The sequence below is a fragment of the Seriola aureovittata genome, chromosome 8, assembly GCF_021018895.1.
Source record: "Seriola aureovittata isolate HTS-2021-v1 ecotype China chromosome 8, ASM2101889v1, whole genome shotgun sequence".
NCBI classification, from domain to species: domain Eukaryota; kingdom Metazoa; phylum Chordata; class Actinopteri; order Carangiformes; family Carangidae; genus Seriola; species Seriola aureovittata.
The window spans coordinates 14,147,778-14,170,650 of NC_079371.1; the positions used below are offsets into that span (position 1 = coordinate 14,147,778).

The 22,873-nt window shown below is 41.4% G+C and overlaps 1 protein-coding gene across 1 annotated transcript in view; it reads right to left on the reverse strand.

Annotated features, from left to right (window-relative positions):
• Window positions 1-2,353: 2,353 nt before the first annotated feature.
• LOC130173822 (neuronal acetylcholine receptor subunit alpha-7-like) overlaps window positions 2,354-22,873 on the reverse strand; it is a 39,714-nt gene continuing 19,194 nt past the window's right edge. Inside the window, exons 5-9 of the mRNA XM_056383315.1 lie at window positions 9,379-9,626; window positions 8,282-8,476; window positions 7,124-7,210; window positions 4,697-4,806; window positions 2,354-4,595 (exon numbers count right to left, since the gene is read on the reverse strand). Coding sequence (XP_056239290.1) covers window positions 3,990-4,595; window positions 4,697-4,806; window positions 7,124-7,210; window positions 8,282-8,476; window positions 9,379-9,626 — 1,246 coding nt within the window. The 3' untranslated portion in view covers window positions 2,354-3,989. The remainder of the gene's footprint in view (window positions 4,596-4,696; window positions 4,807-7,123; window positions 7,211-8,281; window positions 8,477-9,378; window positions 9,627-22,873) is intronic.

Here is a 22,873-nt window from a genome sequence, read left to right on the forward strand (position 1 = left end):
CTCTCTATCCTTAACCTACAAGCTTGTATCAGGGATTCTCAGTTCATCCTCAGTTATGTAATATTCTTTACATGTGGCCCACTGACTGATTGCAGCCCCAAACCCTTTAGACCAAACTCTCAAACTACTTTTTTTTTAAACTATTCATCTGAATGACTGTAAGGGAATCATAACATCATATTTACTGTTGGCGTTTGTTGACTTCTTTGCTCTCTCATGACCAGTACTTGTGGGCCATGAAAATGACTGAATAGTTAACACAGCCTCCTTGTTCCACTTCTGAATTCAAAGTGACATCACAGTTTAATGGGGCAAATGCATTAGGATACTGTTGCATAACCAGTGCAGCTGCTCATCTATTTACAGTATGATTAGTCCAAATCACAACTGCTATAACTGTTAACCAAAGTGCGATTATATCTTTCATAGATCTACGAGTGAATCTCTTTTTAAAAAGCTTATTCAAAGTGCTGCGTACTCCTCCGCCCACGGGCTGCATTACTTCCATCTGCCTTCGTCATGGACTGTTTCACTCATTTTTATTCCCATGCCCTTTTAATAAATGATTAGAATACTGAGACAGCAGGAGGCATAAGTCAGCACTTTAGTGTCCCTGTGTGTTACACATGCAGAGTTTATACACAATTTTAGACATCCCATTTATCAGTAATAAACAGTGCACATACATTTGACGGTCCCCAGTGGTGAGTACTTCTACCTCAGTAAAGTATCTAATGCTCAGCTAAATCAAACACCCCTGAGTGTTTTTCTTTATGCATTTTCCAAAAAAAGACAAAATATAACTTTGATCTTTTTTTTTTTTTTTAAATGAGCAAATAAACATTCCTATTACCAGGAATTATCAGGAAATGAGTGACAATAGTCAAATGAAGCCAATTTAAAAAGTGATGCTCTTGCAGGTATATTCAGTCTTAGCCTGTAAAGCAAAATGTTTATTTAGGATGTTAATTCCACACTTTAAAGTAAAACTGCTTTGCTGCTAAATGTAACTGTAACCCATATATTTCCATGCCTTTTTGTCACACAAACCTTGAACAAGCAGATAGTGAATAAAGCTCTATTTTGTAAAATACTATGAATTTGAGACTCAAGCTGATGCCAAAATAATGGAGTTTCAACTTGTATTGGTAGAGGTTTTACACTAATTTTGAGATCTTTTCATGACTGAATTCAGAAAAAAAAATTGTATTGTGCAAGGGCAAAGCTGATTGGTTTTTGATAGTCCTTGAGTGTGTAGACTTACTAAAATAAAACTTTATCTATTAAAAAAATAAATACACTAACCACTCCACCTGAAATGAGGGCCCGATCTTACTGAATGGAGTTCATCCACAAAACATCAAACAATTGGAAGTAGAGAGGAATCCTTTGTTGGTTGCACAAGAAAGAAATCAGAGCATATTTCCTAGACCACAGAAGGAAAACATGCCCCACATATTTTGGTTTGCCTGTTTTCTTTTTGGCCTATTTCAGCTCAGATTTCTATTTGATTTCCGCTCCAATTCAATGTTTTATTTCCCTTCCTTAGACCAAACAAAATTTTCTACCTCTATCTGCTAAGCTTAAATAAAGGGAATTTGGACATTTTTATGTAAAACTGAAAACATTGTACTTGCATTGTCCTAATGATATTCTTTGATTGTTTGAGCTGTCCAAAAGGCTTGAGATTCATGGTTTAGACTCACAGTTGAGACTGAATTCGTTGCTTTCTTTTTTGCCTCTCTGTCATGGTTAGCACACCCCGGCCCATGAAAATACTGTGAATATTTCAAAGTGATAAAAGCCGGAGACAAAAACACCAGATGCCGTAAAGTATCACTAATCTTCCTAATTATCAGTGAGGATGCTGACATTGTTTTTATTGATGTGCTCATCGTTACATATGCCACTCTTTTGCTATTAATAAGACTGAGTCGCAACCATTTAAACTGTTTATTCCAGTTTCCATTGTATTATCCTCATTAACAGAGCCTTTAAATTTTGCACTGAAGACATCTGGCCGATTTGTTTCCTTCCAATTTGGCAGCTTGCAGTAAAGCAGCGTGCACTCTGACTGAACTTGTAACTTGTGGATGGAGTTTAACAGGCTTGAAACTACTGAAGTTATCCCAGTAAGTTACGCTTATTGGGATTTAGATTTTGTTTGGGATAATGCTCTGAATGCCACAACTTACCACAGTTCAATTTCAATTTATTCACCACAGTGAACTTATAATCCGGCTTAGCTGTTATTGTACTATACGATATATAGTTTCTATGGCGACTCTTCCAGATGACAAGCAACACACCTCTGGTCTCTTCCCAGACTGTACCAAGCATTCCCCAGAGCCTGTTATACAGAGAATAAATAGACTTTTATTAACATAGAGCCAAAAACTGACACTTGGAATGAGAAAGAGAAAAAGAGACCAATAACTGTAGCTACAACAAAGAGGTGGCTGGGAGGTGGAGGAGGAACTTAACACATTAATGCCTTTGTTGTATGAATCAGTCACTCGGCTCCCTCTACAAAACACAGGCAAAACTTACTGACGCTAGGGCCTTTTATAAATCTACAGTTTATTCTCCAGTGATATGGTGTCAGATGGAGTTGAGAAGTTTTCCTCTTGCAGTCAAGTCTCTTTCCACTGTCTGTGGTGTCAGAGGTTCAAAAGTCACATCGCTCTTCATCTTCAGTGACCATTTATATACAGTAAAGAGCAACAAGTCCAACTTCACGTTCATCTTTTAGGGGTACATAAATATAAGTTATTTTACAGCAGTGAGACAATTTCTTTTTCAAAACTATTGCAACTACTTGACCTGTTTCCTACGGATAAATGAATGACTTGTATGCGAAGTGTCAGATCACCTGGTTAAAAGATGTACTCTACAGTTAAAAGACACCTGTTCTGGTTGTGTTACTGGTCAACACCAGTACATGCCAGTCAGCACAGCGCTGCTTGATACAATATACTGGATGTTTCATTACTACACCGTCCCAAACTGTTGACTACTGGCGACATTAAACAGGCAAGACAAAGCGAAAAGTTATCCTAAATGAACATTTTTATACTGACAGATAAAGAAAATGCCTGTACACAAGTGTCAAAGCAATGAAGTTGTGTCCAGTGCTATGATGATCAAAGTGAAAACGAAAAACAATAAAATTCACAGTGAAACATCTCATTTTAGTATCTAACCTAACATCATTACAGGGATGGTACATTGTCAGAGAAAAGTCTGTGTGACTTCCTTATCAAGAGTTCATGAAGTGAACAGTCGGTGTATGAGCTCAGACTGACGTGATATTTATACATGTGCATGTGTGGATTTGTACATACAGGACAACAACAGTTGAGCTGACTGAAATGAACTAGAGAGGAGGCAGTGAGTTGGACTGTGGTGCTGCATGTGTCATTGTGCAGTAAATTAAGCTGTTATTTTAAATGACTGGTGCGGATACAATGATGATATTTAAAGACAACCATATTATCTTTTCCTTATTGATATCTTGATCAATGTAAAAAAGAAAATCTATACAGTGCAATGCTCTACTGCCCCAGGTGACCTTCATTGTTTAGTCTGCATGACCAACCTCTTTTGCTCTTCTAGATATTAGAATAATTACTATATATATGTTTCTTTTCTCAATTTGAAATTTGCTAATGAAACATAGTGATGTATCTTTGTAATTACTTGCTGATCAATCGCAAATGTTTTGTTTCCTGATTGGTTCAATTGACTACACGATTCAGCTGCTAGGCAGAATTGCAAGGCTCTATATCTTTGCACTAAGTTTTTGGAGATATTACCGTTTTTCCTCATAAAACACTGTGTGGCTCACCTCCTATCCAATGGGGTGTCCACACTGTAGGTTGGGGACCACATACAGCACTGCACTCTTTCCTTTCCCCCTCCACTTTCTCTTTTAACCTCTTTTTTATTTTACACATTCTTCCTTCCCTCCCTCCTGCTACTGCAACCAGCTATGTGAAGTCCTTGGAAACAGCCTCGATGAAGTTGGGTGCTGACATGAGAATGGTGAAGGTGCAAATGATGGAGAAGAGAGAGAAGGCCACCAGGCACAGCCGGTCCACCACCGCCGCTGCAAACTTCCACTCGCTGCAGATGGCCTCAGCCTTGTCCTGGTCCCGGAACCGCTGGGCTATGTAGGACACTTCCTCCAGGATGCGCTGGATCTCTGGTGGGGGGATGCCAACTCCCATCCCCAGCCCTCCGACGCCACTGCCTACTCCTCCAGGTGGCTCAGCATCATCACTAGGGGAGCTGTGGGCACGACCGCCTAGCGCTACCCCGGAGTCGCTAGATGGCGGGCAGTGTGGGCTCTCTATAGGGTGATAACTACCAAAGTAGAGGCTCATGGAACCATTGGAGGTGCCTGTGGGGCACGGGGGGCAGGATGTCTGTGAGAGGGGCACAGACAGGCTTGGTACTGTGCCCATCTCTATGGAGCTGGTGCTGGAGTGGTGCTGGGAGGCATGACGGTACTTGTAACCAGTCCGCTTGCGCTCATCTCCAGGTTGTTTCATACGGAGAAACCAGGCACACCAGTTCAACAGAACCACTCGAACCTGAAGGGGGAGAGAGATTAATACAAAAACAGACATTTGTGCTAAGTGTTATCTGTGACAATAGTGATTAACATGTGATTAAATCGATTTCAGTCACTCACCCACTTGGGCATCTTGCCTCCCTGAGGGTCATGATGGTGAAACTGCAGGACGATAACAGTCACCACTACAGACATTCCCACAATCATCATGGTGCTGGCAAAGTACTGGGCTGCCAAGTACACACACACAGAAAAAAAAAATCAACACGCTTTTAGTTTTATTTTCAGTTATAAATAAGGTCAAGGATTTTATTACTTGTTGAATGTTTTTCCCTTTTCAGCCCACTTGAACTACCCAATGGTCACATTTAATAAACATGTACTAACAGGTAAAACATTAAGCTTGAATTTAGTCCAAAAAATAGGTTGATTTCACACTCATACATGAAAGGAAAGCAAGTCTGATCAATCTGTGCAATAAGTTACATTGCCAAGGGGGAAGGATGCACACTTGAACTCAGACTGGGGAAATAAAAATCTGTGCAGAAATTGTGACAAAACAGAGAATAGGGGTAAACAAACCAAAAAACAGTAGAGGAGTGGGAGATTAGTGTTGGTTCTGGAGGGATGTTTTCACCCATATGAGGGAACAGCAGGGGAGCACTAAATGAACACTCTACTCTCAACCAGCATGTACACACACACACACACACACACACACACACACACACACACACACACACACACACACACACACACACACACACACATACACACACACACACACACACACACACACAAGGTATATCTGAGGGCCTGCCCTCCTTTCTCTTGTTTGCAAGTGACTGCTAACAAAGAAAAACTAACAGCTAAACACGACTACAGTGACTGCAGTGCCAGCAAAGTCAAACTTCATGTCACCTAGTGAGGTCAGGGATTATGACCTTATTTGTCAGGTCTTGGAGATAAAGATGGGAGGGAAGAGGTAAGCAACAAAACCAAGAGGAGAGGGTTAGAGGAGAGGTGGAGCAGAGGAAAATAAAACAAAGATATGGGGAAAGAGATGAGGGGAGAAATAAGAGGCAGGATATTGAAAATGGTGTTAAAGGATGTGTTTAATGAGAGTTGGAAGGACATTAGCTGTGTCCTGACTGCTTTATGGTCAATCACTAATGACATTGGCTGTCTTTATGGATACAGCACTAGAAGAAGGCTGTCTGCAGATATGATGTATAATAATTAAAAAAATAATTGTGAGGCTTTCAGTCACAAACCACATTGTTGTTCATGGCTGAAATAACTGAAGTAAAATGAACTGAGCCACGTGGTGTTGAACCAGATAAGATAAGTCAAAATAAATGAACTTAAATGAAATGAACACACTTAAAGTATCTGGTGATTAGAGGCTTATGATAAAAGACATATGGTTTGAGTCTAGCAGCAGTGTTGATCATTTGCTTTATATATTTACAGTTGAGTTCAAGCAGCTACAATAACTCACATCCACATTCATCCACTGTGTTGTAAAGGGACATGAGTCATTTTAACAAGGCTACTAAAAGCGTCCCAGGTGGCCTTGTGTTCAGGTCATGGGAAATAAAAAAAATCACAGTCAAGCTTCTCAGTGAGGGCAAATAGCAACCGTGTTCAGCATGACCAAACACTACTTACATCTACTCATACACATCAACTCATATAATAATACAGTTGATATTTCACTTTGACTGGTTGGAATTGATATAACACAAAACAGGGCTTCAGATATAAAGCATGTAAGCGCATTCTCTCACACATTGGAGACAAAAAGTCACATTTCTTTTTGTGCCCTGATGACAGCTGATTTAAAGAGTGTTAACCCTCCTTAACCCTCCTTACATTTCCCTCTTCATTTCCTCCACAAGGCCTCTGGAGTCTTTCTCTCTGAGAACATTAGGCCCAAAGGTTTGTCATCCCTTCCCCTCTATCTTGGCCTCTTCATCCATTATTACCTCTTCTATGCTCCTTTCCTTTCCAGCCTGCCCCCATTGGAGAATCAGACATTTCACAGCCTATTAATGGTGCTGACAGCTTTAGCTCTGGCCACCCAATTTACTCAATCCATTCAGGGGAATGATGTATGGACGCCCTCAGGCTACTCAGTCCAAAGTCAAACCAGACCCAAAGATGAGTTTTTATTTATTATTTTTTCAGGCGACCGTATACAGTATTTATAGAGATAATGCAATTGCGTACATTGAAAACAATCAATAATTAATACATCTTTTTATATTTATGGTGTTTACTGGAAGTGCGAGAAATACTCAGATGGTCAGAAATGTCTGTGTGTTAATAGACTAAATCGATATGACATTCACTTTATTTTGACTGATTTGTAAGGAGACTTTTTCCCTGTTTAGTCAAGTTTTTTGTAAAGATGCAAACATGCACAAGCAGGTGAGGTGTTGCTTCTCTTCAATAATGCATGTCTGTCTGGACATTCTTTCCATCTGCATCTGCATGACTCGCCAATGTTACATATACTCACACACACGTATAAATATAACCCACCGATGAGAGGAACAGAGTCGGACGTGGCAGGCATGATCTCTGCTACCAGAAGCATGAAGACAGTTAGCGAAAGCAGCACGGTGATGCCTTGAGGCCGTGATCGAGAGAGACACACACAGGGAGAGAGAGACAGAGAACATGAGCATATACGTACATAATGATGTGATCAGGGTCACTGGTGTGTGAAATTATTCCTGTAATTACTTGTGTATGTAATCAGTTATGTTACCACGACTACGACCATTTGTCAGCTGCTGGCTCATCCGACGTGTCCAAAGTAGGTTCCAGAAATTCTTCAAACACTCTGACTTTGTAACTGGTGGCTGCTCATCCACAGATGGCTATTCATCAAAAGTCACTGGCACTGATATTATTCCAACATGGATTTAGTGGCAAGCCTCTTATTTTTAAAATTCAATTATTCCAAGCCGATGTGACATGCGTGTATTCATGACTTGCTTTCTGATTCATAAGTGTATGTAGAGAAATATGCATGCACAAATCTACAAGTGTGCTTTAACGTGTTTATGCATTGGTGTACAGTTGTGACTGTATTTCAGCTTGAAGCCCCTGATAACATCTTTTTGTATATTGCTCCCGGTGTTTATTTCCAGATTCACTGTATTTAAAAACTGTAAAAAATAAATAAATAAAAAAATATATATCTTTCCTTCCCTTCTTTCTGTCTTTCTTAGATATATAAATAACACATTTTTTAAGTTACTTCAGCACTCATTTCATCACATAGCCAAACTGACACTGGACTTTTGAGGCTAATATGGAATTTAAAAAGTCTCATAACTAAATATTGGCCAATAGTATTGTTTTTTTAAACATAAATACAAAATGTAAATTAAGAGGCTTGATACCTATCCCTCAGATTCTTTTTATTGTGACCAAGATACACACAGAACGACATTTTACAGTGTAAAACTCACTTGTCAGAGCTCTCTGATGTACAAATGATGTAATTGTGATGCTGTTTATTGTCTCTAAATTATCTCAGACCTACTTTGGTATTTCTGTACTGCAATTTCCTGTTATTTATAAGCCGATAAATAAATGCCAATATATCTGTAGTAAGCATATATCAGTCAATATACTGGTCTAGCTCTACAAAGAATATCTGTGTTTGTGTGTTCAGCAGCCTCCTCTCACCCAGAGAAATCTTTTCCCCAGAGTCCGCAGGCAGCAGGAAAACCAGCAGGGCCAAGCCAGAGATCAGCACACACGGAATAAGCAGATTGAGTCCATAATAAAGAGTCCTGCGACGCATGGTGACCGTAAACGTCACATCAGGGTAGGGCTCCTTGCAGCACTCGTAGTACAGCTCATTACGCTTAGCGGGCACACCTGAGGGAGAGGCAAACACCACAACTTGTTGCACTGGAGTGAATCTAAGTCAGACCAGGCTTTGAACTTTGCCTTCATTTGAACTTTGTATCATCAGTAAAACTGTTCAGTGAGCCAAAAAACAGGAGGAAAAAAAACAGCTGAATCATTTTCTGATATTTGGTAGTTGAACTATTTCACCTTGAACTCCAACTCTAGGGATATGGAGTGCTGCCCTCGCATATGGCCTGGCTACACGCCTGCCAATGTGTCAAACATTTCCTATTGCATGCCATCTGGTGCTGTCTGACACCCATTTCCAGCTAACCATCACCCCAGGGCCACAGGCACCGGGATCTGCTCTTTCTCTGTCCCAGCTGGAAACACCCCGCTAGAGAGGTCTTCCAAAAATCTTTCCACTTCCCAGATTATCCTTCTAAAACCATCCAAATGATTTCCCACAGGGAAAACCATTTATATAACAGTGATTCATTCGACTTAATTTTCAACACAAGAAGTTGGCAAGGCCTGATCCAAGTGTAACGGGGGGGGGGGGGGGGGGGGGGGGGGTGCAAAGGGGCTATTTATGTCCAGTATTTGTAAGCATTTTTACTCTGAATGTCTTGGACAGTTTTTCCTGAATGTTTTAGCTGTGTCAAATATTTTAAAATCATAGACAATATCAGTTGAAGGAGACTGGTGCTGTAGTATCCCAAGTTTTACACCACAGACTGAATACAGCAGAAGTTGTTGTGCAATATTTTTATTCCCCCTAAAGGAATTGTTTTCAAAGTCTGTTTTGATCTCATCTCAGGACTCAGACGGAGAAATCCCATGAGATGGTCATACTGGATTCTCAAGTACAGCCATATATCCTGGTGGCAATACCTGCAGTGATACAATATAAACAAAGGCTCTCTTACCCACAAGGTCCCATTCTCCGTTGGGTATGTAGGTGGATGTGTCCACATCCAGCATCTGGAGGTCCAGCAGCCAGCCGTTGTGCGTCCAGGAGCCAAACTTCAAGTCGCACTTCTGAACGTCGAAGGGGAACCAACGCACGTCGATGTAGCAGGTGCTCTTCAAGATGCCAGGGGGGATGTACTGGCAGTAACCTGATGCATTTACCAGTACGTTGGTGTGGAAGGTGGCGTCGAATCGCTCATCCGCACTGAGGAAAGAAAGAATAACAGAGAGTAGTGTGTTTGTGTGTGTGCACCTTAAAAACATTTAATAATCTGCCTGTGAGCTAAAGCTCTATTTTAGCTCTATGTTGCTGAACTCTTTATCGCCTTTTTTACCTGTTTGTGACATCATGATCAGGTACCACAAACTGGCAATGTCTACAGTTTGTCTTATCGCAGAGACGAAGTATAATAAAAAAAAAAATTGAATTCATGTCAACAGCAGAAAATGGAAGAAATCACAATTTCCAGAGGACTGTTTGCTCTAATCATCATGACAAGAGTCTGCACATCTGCTTGAGACCAATTAAGGAATAAGAAAAGTACTTAGTTAGAAGGATGGACATTAATTAATAAGAATATATCATTTGTTTTGTAAAAATTAATTAATCAATAAATACATGATTAACAATTAGTCATTCCATTAATTCAGCCCATATATTCACTGTTGTCAGTGTGTATTTGTATACCTGTGTAAGTGTGGCAGTCTGTCTGCTGTTTGTACCTAACCAGCCACAGCAGTGAGCAGTGAAGCGATGCATCTACCCAGCCATCTGTGGAGCAAACAGCCTGCTGAAATTGAATATTCATTTCCATTACTATGCCAAATATGTAGTAATAGAAACCAAATCAGTGTCACGAGAAAACACTGCAGATGCCTCCTTCAAGGCTCTGCAACTCACAACCTGCTGGGATGATATAGTGATATAGGGGACAGGTTTTATGTGAGTAAAGTGTCAAATATTTTCAGTTTGAGATGGATTTGGCTTCACTTACCAGAAACTCAGGTTGTGATGTTGGGTGACCTAAATTCAATGTCAGGGTCAGTCCAATGCCAATGTTCATTTCAGGTAAAATACTGACGACATGAGCAAATCCCATCCCATCAAAATTTAACGTCTGTCAGACATTACAGTCGTTAGAGTTAAACATCTTTCTGAGGTTTCATTGACGTCTGGTGCCTGCTGGGAATGACCTAATTGAGCAAAACAGAATCTGTTTTCTCTGAGAGTCTTGGAGTAGCAAACATTGTCTTCAGGGGCTCATAGTAAAGAAAAATGCCCAGAAACCTAACCTTAGCTCCACTTCAGATGTGGCACTGCAGTTGAACTCTAATTAAGAATTAAAGAGCAGCTCCTCTGGTGTCAACAGTGTGAACTCTTAAATAAAGTGCCTGAGGCAAAGTCTTAACTTGTGGAGATTTTACGCAGTGTCTCCTGTTTTTTTTCTTTGTGCAGTATGTGTCCAAAATTCTGTTTTCAGACAAACTGATTCTCCACTCTAGCAAGTAGCTGGACAAAATTATTCCTTCTGTTCATCTCTCTTTTTTATTTTACCCCGCTTGCTGAGCCTGTGGGGAAAACATTAGGGCAGCTGTAGAGAAGATTAGTACTCAACTTTAACCAGTAAATATTATGAATTTGTTTTGGACCATCCCGTTTCCTCCCACGGAGAACTAGTGTTATTTAATTGAATGTCTTAGTTAAAATTTATCTGGATTTACATGACCTCATTTGCAGTTACATAACCAGTTGCGCTGTATCTATTTTAATCAGTCGGACAGTGGGTTTTATATTTCCTCTCAGCTGTTTAACCTGGAGGACAGTTGACTGATAGTGGATCTTTCCCCACTTGTTGACAGTCTGCATGGAGACTAGAGTTTGGGATTTGGAAAACTTTAACACCACATGTTGGTCCAAAAAGTTTTTTTTTTTTTTTTTTTTTAAACATTATGCAAGATTAGATAGTTTTAAGTATTCATTAAAAATGAAGAGGCAACAAGTCAGCAGCCTTTAATCCATTCACCAATTCGTGTTACTGTTGCAAGTATGTTGACATTTGAATGTCATTAACACTCTCCTCCCGAGGCTACAACAGTAGAATGTGAATGTAAAAACTACTCCATACCACTGCACAAAGACTAAAGGAAACTACTGACATTGTAGAAAACTCAATAATAAAGCAGACGAAATAAGTGAAACAAAACAGGCACAAATCTCTTATGTCAGATCGGCTTTACAGCAGACGGAAAGAATAACAAATACTAGTGTAAAGTAGTGCAGCGTTTTCATTCAAAACATGCAATACCCCTAACATACGCACACATACACACATTCCTATCAGCCAAATCCAATTTGTCAATGCAGGCCGTACAAAAGCTCTTTAGAGAGAGCGGACAGTCCCTTTCACTTTACAGTCCACACCGACATTAGACTCAAACCAACACACTGAACTCTACATACAGGACAAAGGACCACACAATACACTTATACATGTACACACACACACACACACACACACACACACACACACACACACACACAATGCATTCCCCTGTGAGAGAGATAACGCCAGTGTGTCTGAAACATCCTGGAGCCTCATGCCTCACGTGGTCTGCATCTTAACAGAACTTGTAGATGGAACCATTTTATTTATCCCCGCCTGTGCTCAGATTGAGTGATTTACCTTTTTCAAGGGGGATTAAGTGACGGTTAGGTGTAAATTATGTCTCTACTATGTGTTTATCAGCTGTGGCTCCAGGTGCTGGAAGGGGGAATGTGTGGGTTGGCAAAGGCAGAGCAATACGATGAATTATTCAAGCTTCGGCCTTACTTTATCTGAAGGTGTGTGCTTTTCTGCAATCAGCGCTTACACACATCACAGCAGAGAGTTTTCTGAAGGGTGTGTGTGTGTGTGTCAGAGGGTGCATACTGTACAAGTCATGCACATGTGCAGAACAAATGAGATGTACCATACAATACAAGAGTTACTTAAAGATGTAGTCTAAAAAAGAAAAATTACAGCACATAAAGACAACTGTTCAAACTTTAAAAAGTAATCAAAGGAAATCAGTCTTAAAATAACCTTGTTGGGTCTGAGCTCTATTAGTAACTGGAAATCATTAGTACTCGGCCTCACACGGGCGGCACCATTATGTTAACAGTACTCTACCTCATGAGCTGGACACCAAATGTGTTAGATTTCGGTTGTTTATCAATTTATTGGCTATCAAAATTAAGAAAATATTAATATTAAAAATATTAATATTAAAGAATAACTTTAAAATGAATTAAAGTTCACGGGGCACCAGCCTAAACTAATAGGCAAAATAGCCAATATGGTTTTAGTCTCAATTTATTACCATTAATCTGGAACTCTGATTAACCATTAGCTTACTAACTATAACCGAATTACCAAATCAATAGTAAGTTACAGTTGAAGGATTGGAATTCTACCGAGTAGAGGTTGGCAATATTCACGCTTGTGCAACATTAAACACACCAGTAGCTATACTTAAAAAGGCATTTATTTACAATGGAGCAGAGTAAAGTACAATGTCTAATCTAGCATATACAGGTGTGTGTGTGTGTGTGTGTGTATGTGTGTGTGTGTGTGTGTGTGTGTTGTGTGTGTGTGTGTGTGTATGTGTGTGTGTGTCTGTGGGGACACAGACAAAGGCAAGATGGCCGACTCAAAGTGGTCACTGTGACCACATGACCTGAACAAAGTAGACTACAAAGATGGCGGTAAACAAAGAAACTACTAAAATGGCCGCTGAGACCACCTAGTGTGTGTGAGAGGGAGGGTGTGAGTTTCTTTGTTAGCCTAGCTCATGTAATCTAAAGGTACCAGGTTAGAGGGGGAAGGTTAGCTTCATGCAGGTTCTAGGACTGAGACGTACTGCTATGTGTGTGAACATACGAGTACTCGATTAACTGTATGACTGACCACAACCTAAGCAAACATTCCAACAACAAGACATCAATCAACAAGTACATTAACAAGTTAAGACTTCTGCTGATTAGCTATGCTGTGCTATGCTGTGCTGGGAGAGGTTAGGCCCAGTCCGTTAACGTTACCCTGTCCTTGGAACAAGCAAAGAGGTCCTTTCCAGTGTCTTGTAAAATCCAGTGAGTTGGGAGGTTTCCTGGTGGAGTAAAGTCCTGTCTGGCTGTGTTGCTTGCTGTTATCTCCTTTGTTCTCCTCACAGAGTTAGCTGTTCCAAGCTAACTGTGCTACGACTCCTGTTGCTTGGAAAATCAGCTGGCCTTGTGTCGTAGCTGCTGATTCTGAAGAGGATTGGGTTCACTCACAGTTAATCCGAAGCAGGTCGCTGTTGTTGAGGAGAAGAGTGGTTGCAGGCTGCTGTGAGCAGGCCGGCGAGGGAGAGCTGGTTTCTCAGGTAGCAGAGCTGACCTGGGCTGGGGCCTTGTTGCCCTTTGAAGAACCGAGAGGAGAGGGCTGGAGCTGCTCTCCAGAGCAAGCCAAGAAGGGAAGAGAGGAGAAGGGGTCTAGAAGACTGGTTTTGTTTGTGACACCTTAGGGGGTCACATGTCACACGCTGGCCCACACTGGCTGGCCAGTGGGGTCCATGGGGGGGAAGGGTCATCCCCAGGTGTGAACCGTGAGGAACTGTGGGGTGTGAATTCCTTTGTCCAGTGGAGCAAAGAAACATTTGGTCTATTGAATGACTGAGTCCCAACAGTCCCCCCTTTGTTGTCAGGATGCCACCTGACGTGTCATCCTGAGAGCATAATGTATAGTCCATTTGTCAGTTCATTCAACGGGTAACATCCGGGCATTTGTCAACACTATCTATCTTGGCTAAGCAAGAACAATCAGGTTACAAAGCAGAGTTCAGATAATAACCACAAGGATCGAAAGTGTAAAACAACTAACATGTTTCCTAGTTACTCATGGTGTTAGTGAGGACTGGAAAGTCAGGGATGTTAGTTTGTTAAGGTGAGATATAGAGGGTGGCACCTAGAATGACAAGATTTGGAGTGTCTGGGTGAGTGTGCCATGTATATGCAGTGTCCTAAACTTGTATCTGATTTGATTCAGAATTTAGTTTGCTGCTGCTGCTGCTGACAAACCCATTGTGTCCATCTGGAAGAGTGTAGGGTACCCTGAGCCTACTTACTGTCAGTACTCAGTGCGGCGAACTCTGGAGCGCCGGTGCTTTAAATTTTCTTTAACCTGTGGCACAAAGCTGTAGCACTTTGAGTAGCTGAAGGAAGAACATTCAGAGGCATTGTCACTGTCTGAATTAACATGGTCAGAGATGACGTGGTCATTGTCTGATCCATGTGTTGACTGGTCCTGTGTCTGAGCCAGAATTTCTGCGTAAGGCCGTCTCCTGCTCCTATTGTGGGAGTGCCTATCTCTACGCACTTGGTGGGCGTGGCGGTTACGCTCAGCACCCATATGTGGCCTTTTATCACCCCCCTTCGATCTGTTCTGAGGGTGATCTTTTGAGGTTACATGTCTGTGTGACGCTAAGGTGTTTGAGTTGCTAGGCTCAGTTGTTTTCCCCCTTGCCTTGGAATTAACCATGGTTTCCCAAGCCATTTTTGTCATTTTCTTTATTTCCTGCATGGTGGGCTTACCTTGATGCGTCATCAGTGTAACATGAGTGCGTACACAGGGATGGAGGTTTCGTAGGAACAAAGACTTGAAGGTGGAGTTCTGCTCTAAGCCTGGTGTGTTCCTACCCTGAAAATATGCATGCCTCAAACGTTGGTAAAAGTCATTGGGATGTTCATGGCGGGAGTGTTTGATTTGAGAAGCTGCAACCAAAGATTGTATCTCATCTGCAGCAGGAGAGAATTCTTCTGTCAGTGCTTGACAGAGCTCTTTGTAGTCATCTCTGACACTGGGAGGCAGTGATTGCATAAACTTGTGGACTGCTTTTGAGCTGGTCTTCCACACAAGTTTAGTTTTCTCCCTTTGGGTTGCATGGGGCAAATCAATTAAGTTGTGATCTAACTCCCTAAAGTAGTTTTCAATATGTTGATCAGAGCTGTCTGGATGAAAATGTTCAATGTCCTTTGCTAATAACTCAAGCGCTTCGAGGCGGGGGCACTGTGAGGTCCCTACTGATGAAGGCGAGACTATGCTAGCTGGACTAGAGGAAGGAGCTGAACAGCGGTCATCACTCTCATGGAGGTGCAGAGAGGAGGCTGAACAGTCCGGGAAAGTTTTGGTCCTTCTGTTGGAGGGGTGAGCACAGGTGAAAGTGTTATGCATCAGTGGCTGATGGGAACATGAATATCCTCTACCGGATAAACTACCTGTCTCTTCAGTGTCAATTTCAGGAAGATGGGAAGTCAGGTGGGTGTAACCTCTGTCTCTCAGTGGAGGTTGAGGAGCTGACTTCATTTCCCAGGACTTAGGGTCAGTTGGGAATTTGTCCCATCCTCTGAGTGGAGGCGGAGTTAACCTGTCATTAAGGGAAGAGTGTGAAGCAGAGAAACCAGAATCACAAGCACTGACCGATCGTGGTGGAGCAAAGCATTCTGATTTAACCCTTAACAATTCTTCCTTGTGTGAACAGAGGTCTACCTCTGCTGCATGCAGGTCTCCTAAGTAGCGCATGGCTTTCTTGTTAGTTTCCTTAACTTCCTGGAGGAGAAAAGCATTTTGAGCTCTAAGCGATTTTACCTCCTCCTCTAGGGCTGCTTGGCTCTGAAGGGAAATGCTGGTCTGCCTGTGGAAGTTCAACAGTACACATCTTAACAATGGGCCTTTGGATGCAGTCTGAGCATCACCTTTGTCACTGAGTAGCAAGTCTATTTCTTTACTGCACTCACTGGAATTTAACTTGCTGATAAATTCTAGGTAGCCAGGCTTCAGGCTCTGTGCTAGGGAAGAAATAAACTGCTCTACACAGGAGTTCTCCATTGTTGTGTCTGGGAAAGAGGGAGGTTAAACAAGTTTTTTTTTTTCAGAAAAAACAAGAAGTCAATGTAGTTGGCTGTGGTGTTGCGCTGGCAGACACCTTGTAGTGTAGTTTGGCAGTACACTAGCCTAACTAAACAATGCAGTGGCCTACACTATGGGGGGTAGCTTCCTGTGGAGGAGGGGCAGCTACACTAGTGGGCATAAAGATTAAGGACAGTAAAGGCAAGTGCAGGTTTACTGTCTGCTTAAGAAATGTTTCAAAAAGCAATGACTGAGATGCAAGGCAGTAACAGTCCAAAGATTATCTCTTCAAGTCGACTCAGGCTGTAATGCAAGGCAGTAACAGCTAGGTGCAGAACTTGGGTTTCACAGGGCTGATAGCACGCTGTGGCTCTATCTCAGGCTCTATTTCTTACTCAGGCTGAAATGCTTGGCAGTAACAGCCAGGTATAAGCTCTCTGTGTTACACAGGGCTGTCGGCACACAGTGTCTAAGTTAAAGGGAGCAGCAATTCTGACAGCTTTACTAGATAGCATTGAACACGTGATATTCAAATGCTGGACTGAGGTTCTTACATTTCCTACAGAATAAACTCAACTGGAATTGTTAGCAACAATAGCAGGCTCTTGATACTAAGGCTTATGTGTTAGCTATTATTAACTGGAGGACGTCTAATAATACTTCAGGTAAAATTAGTAAACCAATTCTCACCACAGTGCACTTGTTTGTAAGTACACCTGGACGTTTACTCCTGTGGTGGACTAAAAAAATTTCCAACCTTTGCGGTTTTGGCCAAATTATGAATTTAATATTGCACAATTATGAATATTTGCCAACAGTACTCGGCCTCACACGGGGCACCATTATGTTGGGTCTGAGCTCTATTAGTAACTGGAAATCATTATTACTCGGCCTCACACGGGGGCATCATTAGTACTCGGCCTCACACGGGGCACCATTATGTTGGGTCTGAGCTCTATTAGTAACTGGAAATCATTAGTACTCGGCCTCACACGGGCGGCACCATTATGTTAACAGTACTCTACCTCATGAGCTGGACACCAAATGTGTTAGATTTCGGTTGTTTATCAATTTATTGGCTATCAAAATTAAGAAAATATTAATATTAAAAATATTAATATTAAAGAATAACTTTAAAATGAATTAAAGTTCACGGGGCACCAGCCTAAACTAATAGGCAAAATAGCCAATATGGTTTTAGTCTCAATTTATTACCATTAATCTGGAACTCTGATTAACCATTAGCTTACTAACTATAACCGAATTACCAAATCAATAGTAAGTTACAGTTGAAGGATTGGAATTCTACCGAGTAGAGGTTGGCAATATTCACGCTTGTGCAACATTAAACACACCAGTAGCTATACTTAAAAAGGCATTTATTTACAATGGAGCAGAGTAAAGTACAATGTCTAATCTAGCATATACAGGTGTGTGTGTGTGTGTGTGTGTATGTGTGTGTGTGTGTGTGTGTGTGTGTGTGTGTGTGTGTATGTGTGTGTGTGTCTGTGGGGACACAGACAAAGGCAAGATGGCCGACTCAAAGTGGTCACTGTGACCACATGACCTGAACAAAGTAGACTACAAAGATGGCGGTAAACAAAGAAACTACTAAAATGGCCGCTGAGACCACCTAGTGTGTGTGAGAGGGAGGGTGTGAGTTTCTTTGTTAGCCTAGCTCATGTAATCTAAAGGTACCAGGTTAGAGGGGGAAGGTTAGCTTCATGCAGGTTCTAGGACTGAGACGTACTGCTATGTGTGTGAACATACGAGTACTCGATTAACTGTATGACTGACCACAACCTAAGCAAACATTCCAACAACAAGACATCAATCAACAAGTACATTAACAAGTTAAGACTTCTGCTGATTAGCTATGCTGTGCTATGCTGTGCTGGGAGAGGTTAGGCCCAGTCCGTTAACGTTACCCTGTCCTTGGAACAAGCAAAGAGGTCCTTTCCAGTGTCTTGTAAAATCCAGTGAGTTGGGAGGTTTCCTGGTGGAGTAAAGTCCTGTCTGGCTGTGTTGCTTGCTGTTATCTCCTTTGTTCTCCTCACAGAGTTAGCTGTTCCAAGCTAACTGTGCTACGACTCCTGTTGCTTGGAAAATCAGCTGGCCTTGTGTCGTAGCTGCTGATTCTGAAGAGGATTGGGTTCACTCACAGTTAATCCGAAGCAGGTCGCTGTTGTTGAGGAGAAGAGTGGTTGCAGGCTGCTGTGAGCAGGCCGGCGAGGGAGAGCTGGTTTCTCAGGTAGCAGAGCTGACCTGGGCTGGGGCCTTGTTGCCCTTTGAAGAACCGAGAGGAGAGGGCTGGAGCTGCTCTCCAGAGCAAGCCAAGAAGGGAAGAGAGGAGAAGGGGTCTAGAAGACTGGTTTTGTTTGTGACACCTTAGGGGGTCACATGTCACACGCTGGCCCACACTGGCTGGCCAGTGGGGTCCATGGGGGGGAAGGGTCATCCCCAGGTGTGAACCGTGAGGAACTGTGGGGTGTGAATTCCTTTGTCCAGTGGAGCAAAGAAACATTTGGTCTATTGAATGACTGAGTCCCAACAACCTACTTCATTATAGTTTGCGTGTACTGAAAATAATTGTCTTATTTAATCAGTAGATTTAATTTTATTACTGTTCAGATAAATTATTTGAAGATTTTCAAATAAAACACTTTGGAGTAGTGGACATTTCGCAATGTACACATTTCAGTTATTTAACGTGTACAACTGGACATATGATAGCCCTGGGAGAATGGGAAGTGATCATATTTGTACAGAGCACCCACACATATACACACATACACACAGGAGAAAGATTACTGTGGACATGAGAGAGTGGGGTAAGGTGTAAACAGAGACTGACCGACAGTGACAATGGTGGCAGTGACTGGTCCCTGTACCATGGGACATGAGTCACCATGCTTTCCTCTTACTCACTCAACACCTGCTGTTGCCTTCACACAGGTGCGCACACACACACACACACACACACACACACACACACACACACACACACACACACACACACACACACACACACACAAATGACAAAAAGAAGGAAGTCACAAAGTGTACCTAAGGCAGAAATTAAAAATATGCTCTAATCTAAAGTGACATCATCAAGCCAGACTGGGCAAGAACATGTAACATCACATTTATTATGTACCTGTAAAATCAATTTTAAGAATTCTGGCTGATGCCTGTTCTTGTAGAGGCTGAAAGAACAACAAAGAGTTCTTCCTATCAACTTAACATTATTTCTATGAAAACATTTTTTTTAATATAAATTTGTCAAATCAAAAAGATAATAATGAAAGAGAGTAAAATAATATGTAATTGCACCGGAGGAGAAACGCTAACAGTTTTTTCCTGAAGCTTTTCCACGCACAGTTGAGAGCTACCCAGGGTCAGCAGAGAGACCCATCAATCCATGTAGATGAAGTCATATCCCTGGAATATAGCAGTCAACTAAACAGCCTCAGGGGGTCCTGACATTAGGCATTCTGTCTGCCAGCCTTAAGGCTCTATGGTTAACTAGATGGACAGGGAAGCTGCAGGCCAGATGTACAGTATTTTTGTAATTTACAGTTGGAAGTATTTATTCCTGGAATAGAGGCAGAGAGCATATACACATATTAGCAATGCTGAATGGATTACTTATAAGCATCTTCATCTTCAAATCATAAACTAAGGAAAGAGGGAACAGAAGGCTTGGAAACATTATGTTGCAGCTAATGATATGTTACATCATTTGTTGTACATGTAAATACTTTTTTTCTCTTTTAGTAAAAACCTCAGGCATGTATGCTACTAACTAAAACTGCATGTGAATATGTTATTGTTCAAACCTGCAAATTCTTATGTAGCTATCATGAGAGCTTCATTATTGGATATATTATTTAGTACATCTTTGTATACACACACACACACACACACACACACACACACACACACAGAAAAGAAAAGTCTCAGAAAAGACTGTGTCTGACATCGTTCCCACATTCACAAAAAAATGTTGTTAGACCGTCATCCACATCAGTCCTGAAGACAGTGGATATTTTCCTGTGTTTTATTTCAAGATCATTTATTCATTTAAGTGATCAAAGAAAAGTCATCAAATCTGCCCATCTGTCCATCCATTCAACCATCCATCTGTAGAAAAAAACAACTAACAAACCCTCCAAGTATCCATTTATTTGATTAATTCCCCTTGCCTGTCACAAAGCTTTGTCTGTGTTGTACATCTATCTTCCCTGCTGGCAGAATTTGGATTCAGTCTGTGGTTTACCTGAGTTGGATGTCCTTCATGTGCCTCATCGATCCCCAGTCAACTGAGACCATTGACTTTTTCCCTCTAATGAGAGAGGAGGTCAACGGCTTGCAAAGCTGTTTCAGATCTGGATATTATTTATACAAACACAATCACACACACAAGTCATGCTCACCTGACACACACACACACACACACACACACACACACAACACACACACACACACACATATGCACAGTCATGTGTACACAGGCTGCCAACAGAAAGTTTACAGCTGGGTTCTCTTCAATGAAGTGAGAGCTTCTGTCTGAGTAGATGCCAAACACATTTGTCCTTTTGTCACAACCTTAATTTTAATCTCAGTATCTCAAAATATTCAGTTTCTCTCAACTAAACCCATCAATATCTTTGCACTTAATAATGAGAAGGTTCAGTTTTCATGACATGAATTACGAATTAGTCTGAGCCATTGCTGATAGGCATTGGACACGCAGCAATTATTACCTTTTGATTTGAATCAGATGATGTCAGCTATCAATCACAGGACAGAAACCCGGACAAATACGGTGAATAACAAGATAATTTCCCCAGGCAGTATGCATGGATGTGGTGTTGATGGTAAATCCATGAGTCACGGCATAGATTGTCCATGCGTAAAACATCATTGTAAGACAGTGTGAGACAGTGTGAGCACAATGATCTGAAAATATGAAAAGCAATACGAGCGATTTCACACTGGAATGATATATGAGCTGAATGACTCATCACAGACAATATCACATTTTTACAAAAGAAATCTCACTAAAAAAATCTCAATTATTATTTTCACACTCCGTATTGACATAGCATCTGACCTCAGCACATCATTAACTTCGTATTAAAATCACAGAAATGAATGAACGGATTTATGGCGAGCGCTTGTCTGAGCAGCATGCTAGTATGCAATTGCTATTCAGCACAGTAAGACTAGCGTGTTATTGGCTGTGCACTGATGGCCCACTGTGTAATGGCGTGTGTGGTGCCATTACTGTGTGTAATTGTGAGATAGTGTGTATATGTGTGTATGCGGTGTGGTGAAGAGTTTACTGCCTGCACAGATTTATTTGAATGTGTTTTTTTTTTTGTAATTTTGTGCCTGTGTGCACAGGCATTTATCGTGTATTAGTGAGATGAGCGCTCACAGTTGTGTTGGGTAATCAGTTAGGTGTGCATATGTGTGTGTTTCCAGCAGCGATCAATATTATTGCTGAAAACTGTACATTTTCATTTCTCCTCAGGGGGCATGTAAACCTTCTGGTTCAGCTGTAAAGTACATTTTCCCCCTCAGCTTCATGTTACTGATCCTCTCTGCTAACTTCATCAAGGTAAGCAATAGTCTTAGGCTGAAAACCAGCAACATCAACACTTTAACTTAATCATAAATATATGGCATCATCGCCATAACCAAATGTGTTTGAGGCCTGAACCTCACAACACCTCAGATGCAGGACATGAACCCCGTGTCTCTGGTGTCAAAGTCCTTTGCTTTGTACACCCAACCTTCCGGTTTGACCTCTACCCTATGACTTCCGTGCAATATATGTTTAAAAAATTAGAAGTGAACATAATCCAGACAGCTGTAATTTCTACTCCAATCCAATGTTCGGCAAAACATATTAGTAATATCTAGTGGACAAAATGGTTGTTTTCATGAACAGATTTTGAGCAGGTAGCAGAGTCAGATGCAGCACAAGAGAAGGCAGGTGAGTAACTAGCAAAACATAAGCAGGTAGGCTGTGAGAGGAAAGAGAGAGTAACATGCTGACACCTTGACAGACAGAGACAGGTAGATGGGATGATTTATAAAGAGGAGTCAGTGAAGAATCGGAACGATAAAATATGAAGGGAAAGAGTTGATTGAATAGAGTGAATTACAGTGAGACAGTGAGTTATGAAAGAGAGACGGAGGGAGACGCAAATAGAATGAGATGAGAAGAGAGATGGTAAGGCGGGATGGATGATGGAGGGAGAGAGAGGAGTGGAGGCAGAGGGTAAAAGGCAGAGATGGGGAAAGACTGAGATTAGGATGGGTAATCCTGGCGGGTCTAAAAGCTGAGCTTTTAAAATTTGGGTTAATACCCCAAAACCTTTTGTTTTGTCCTTGTGATCCCTGGAATGTGTGTGTGTTAGTGTGTGTATTGGGGGGAAATACAGACATGAAAAGAAACTGCATGGCCGTTTCTCTTTACCTCAGTTAATGTGTTCAAATCTATCAAATCTTCTGTTTT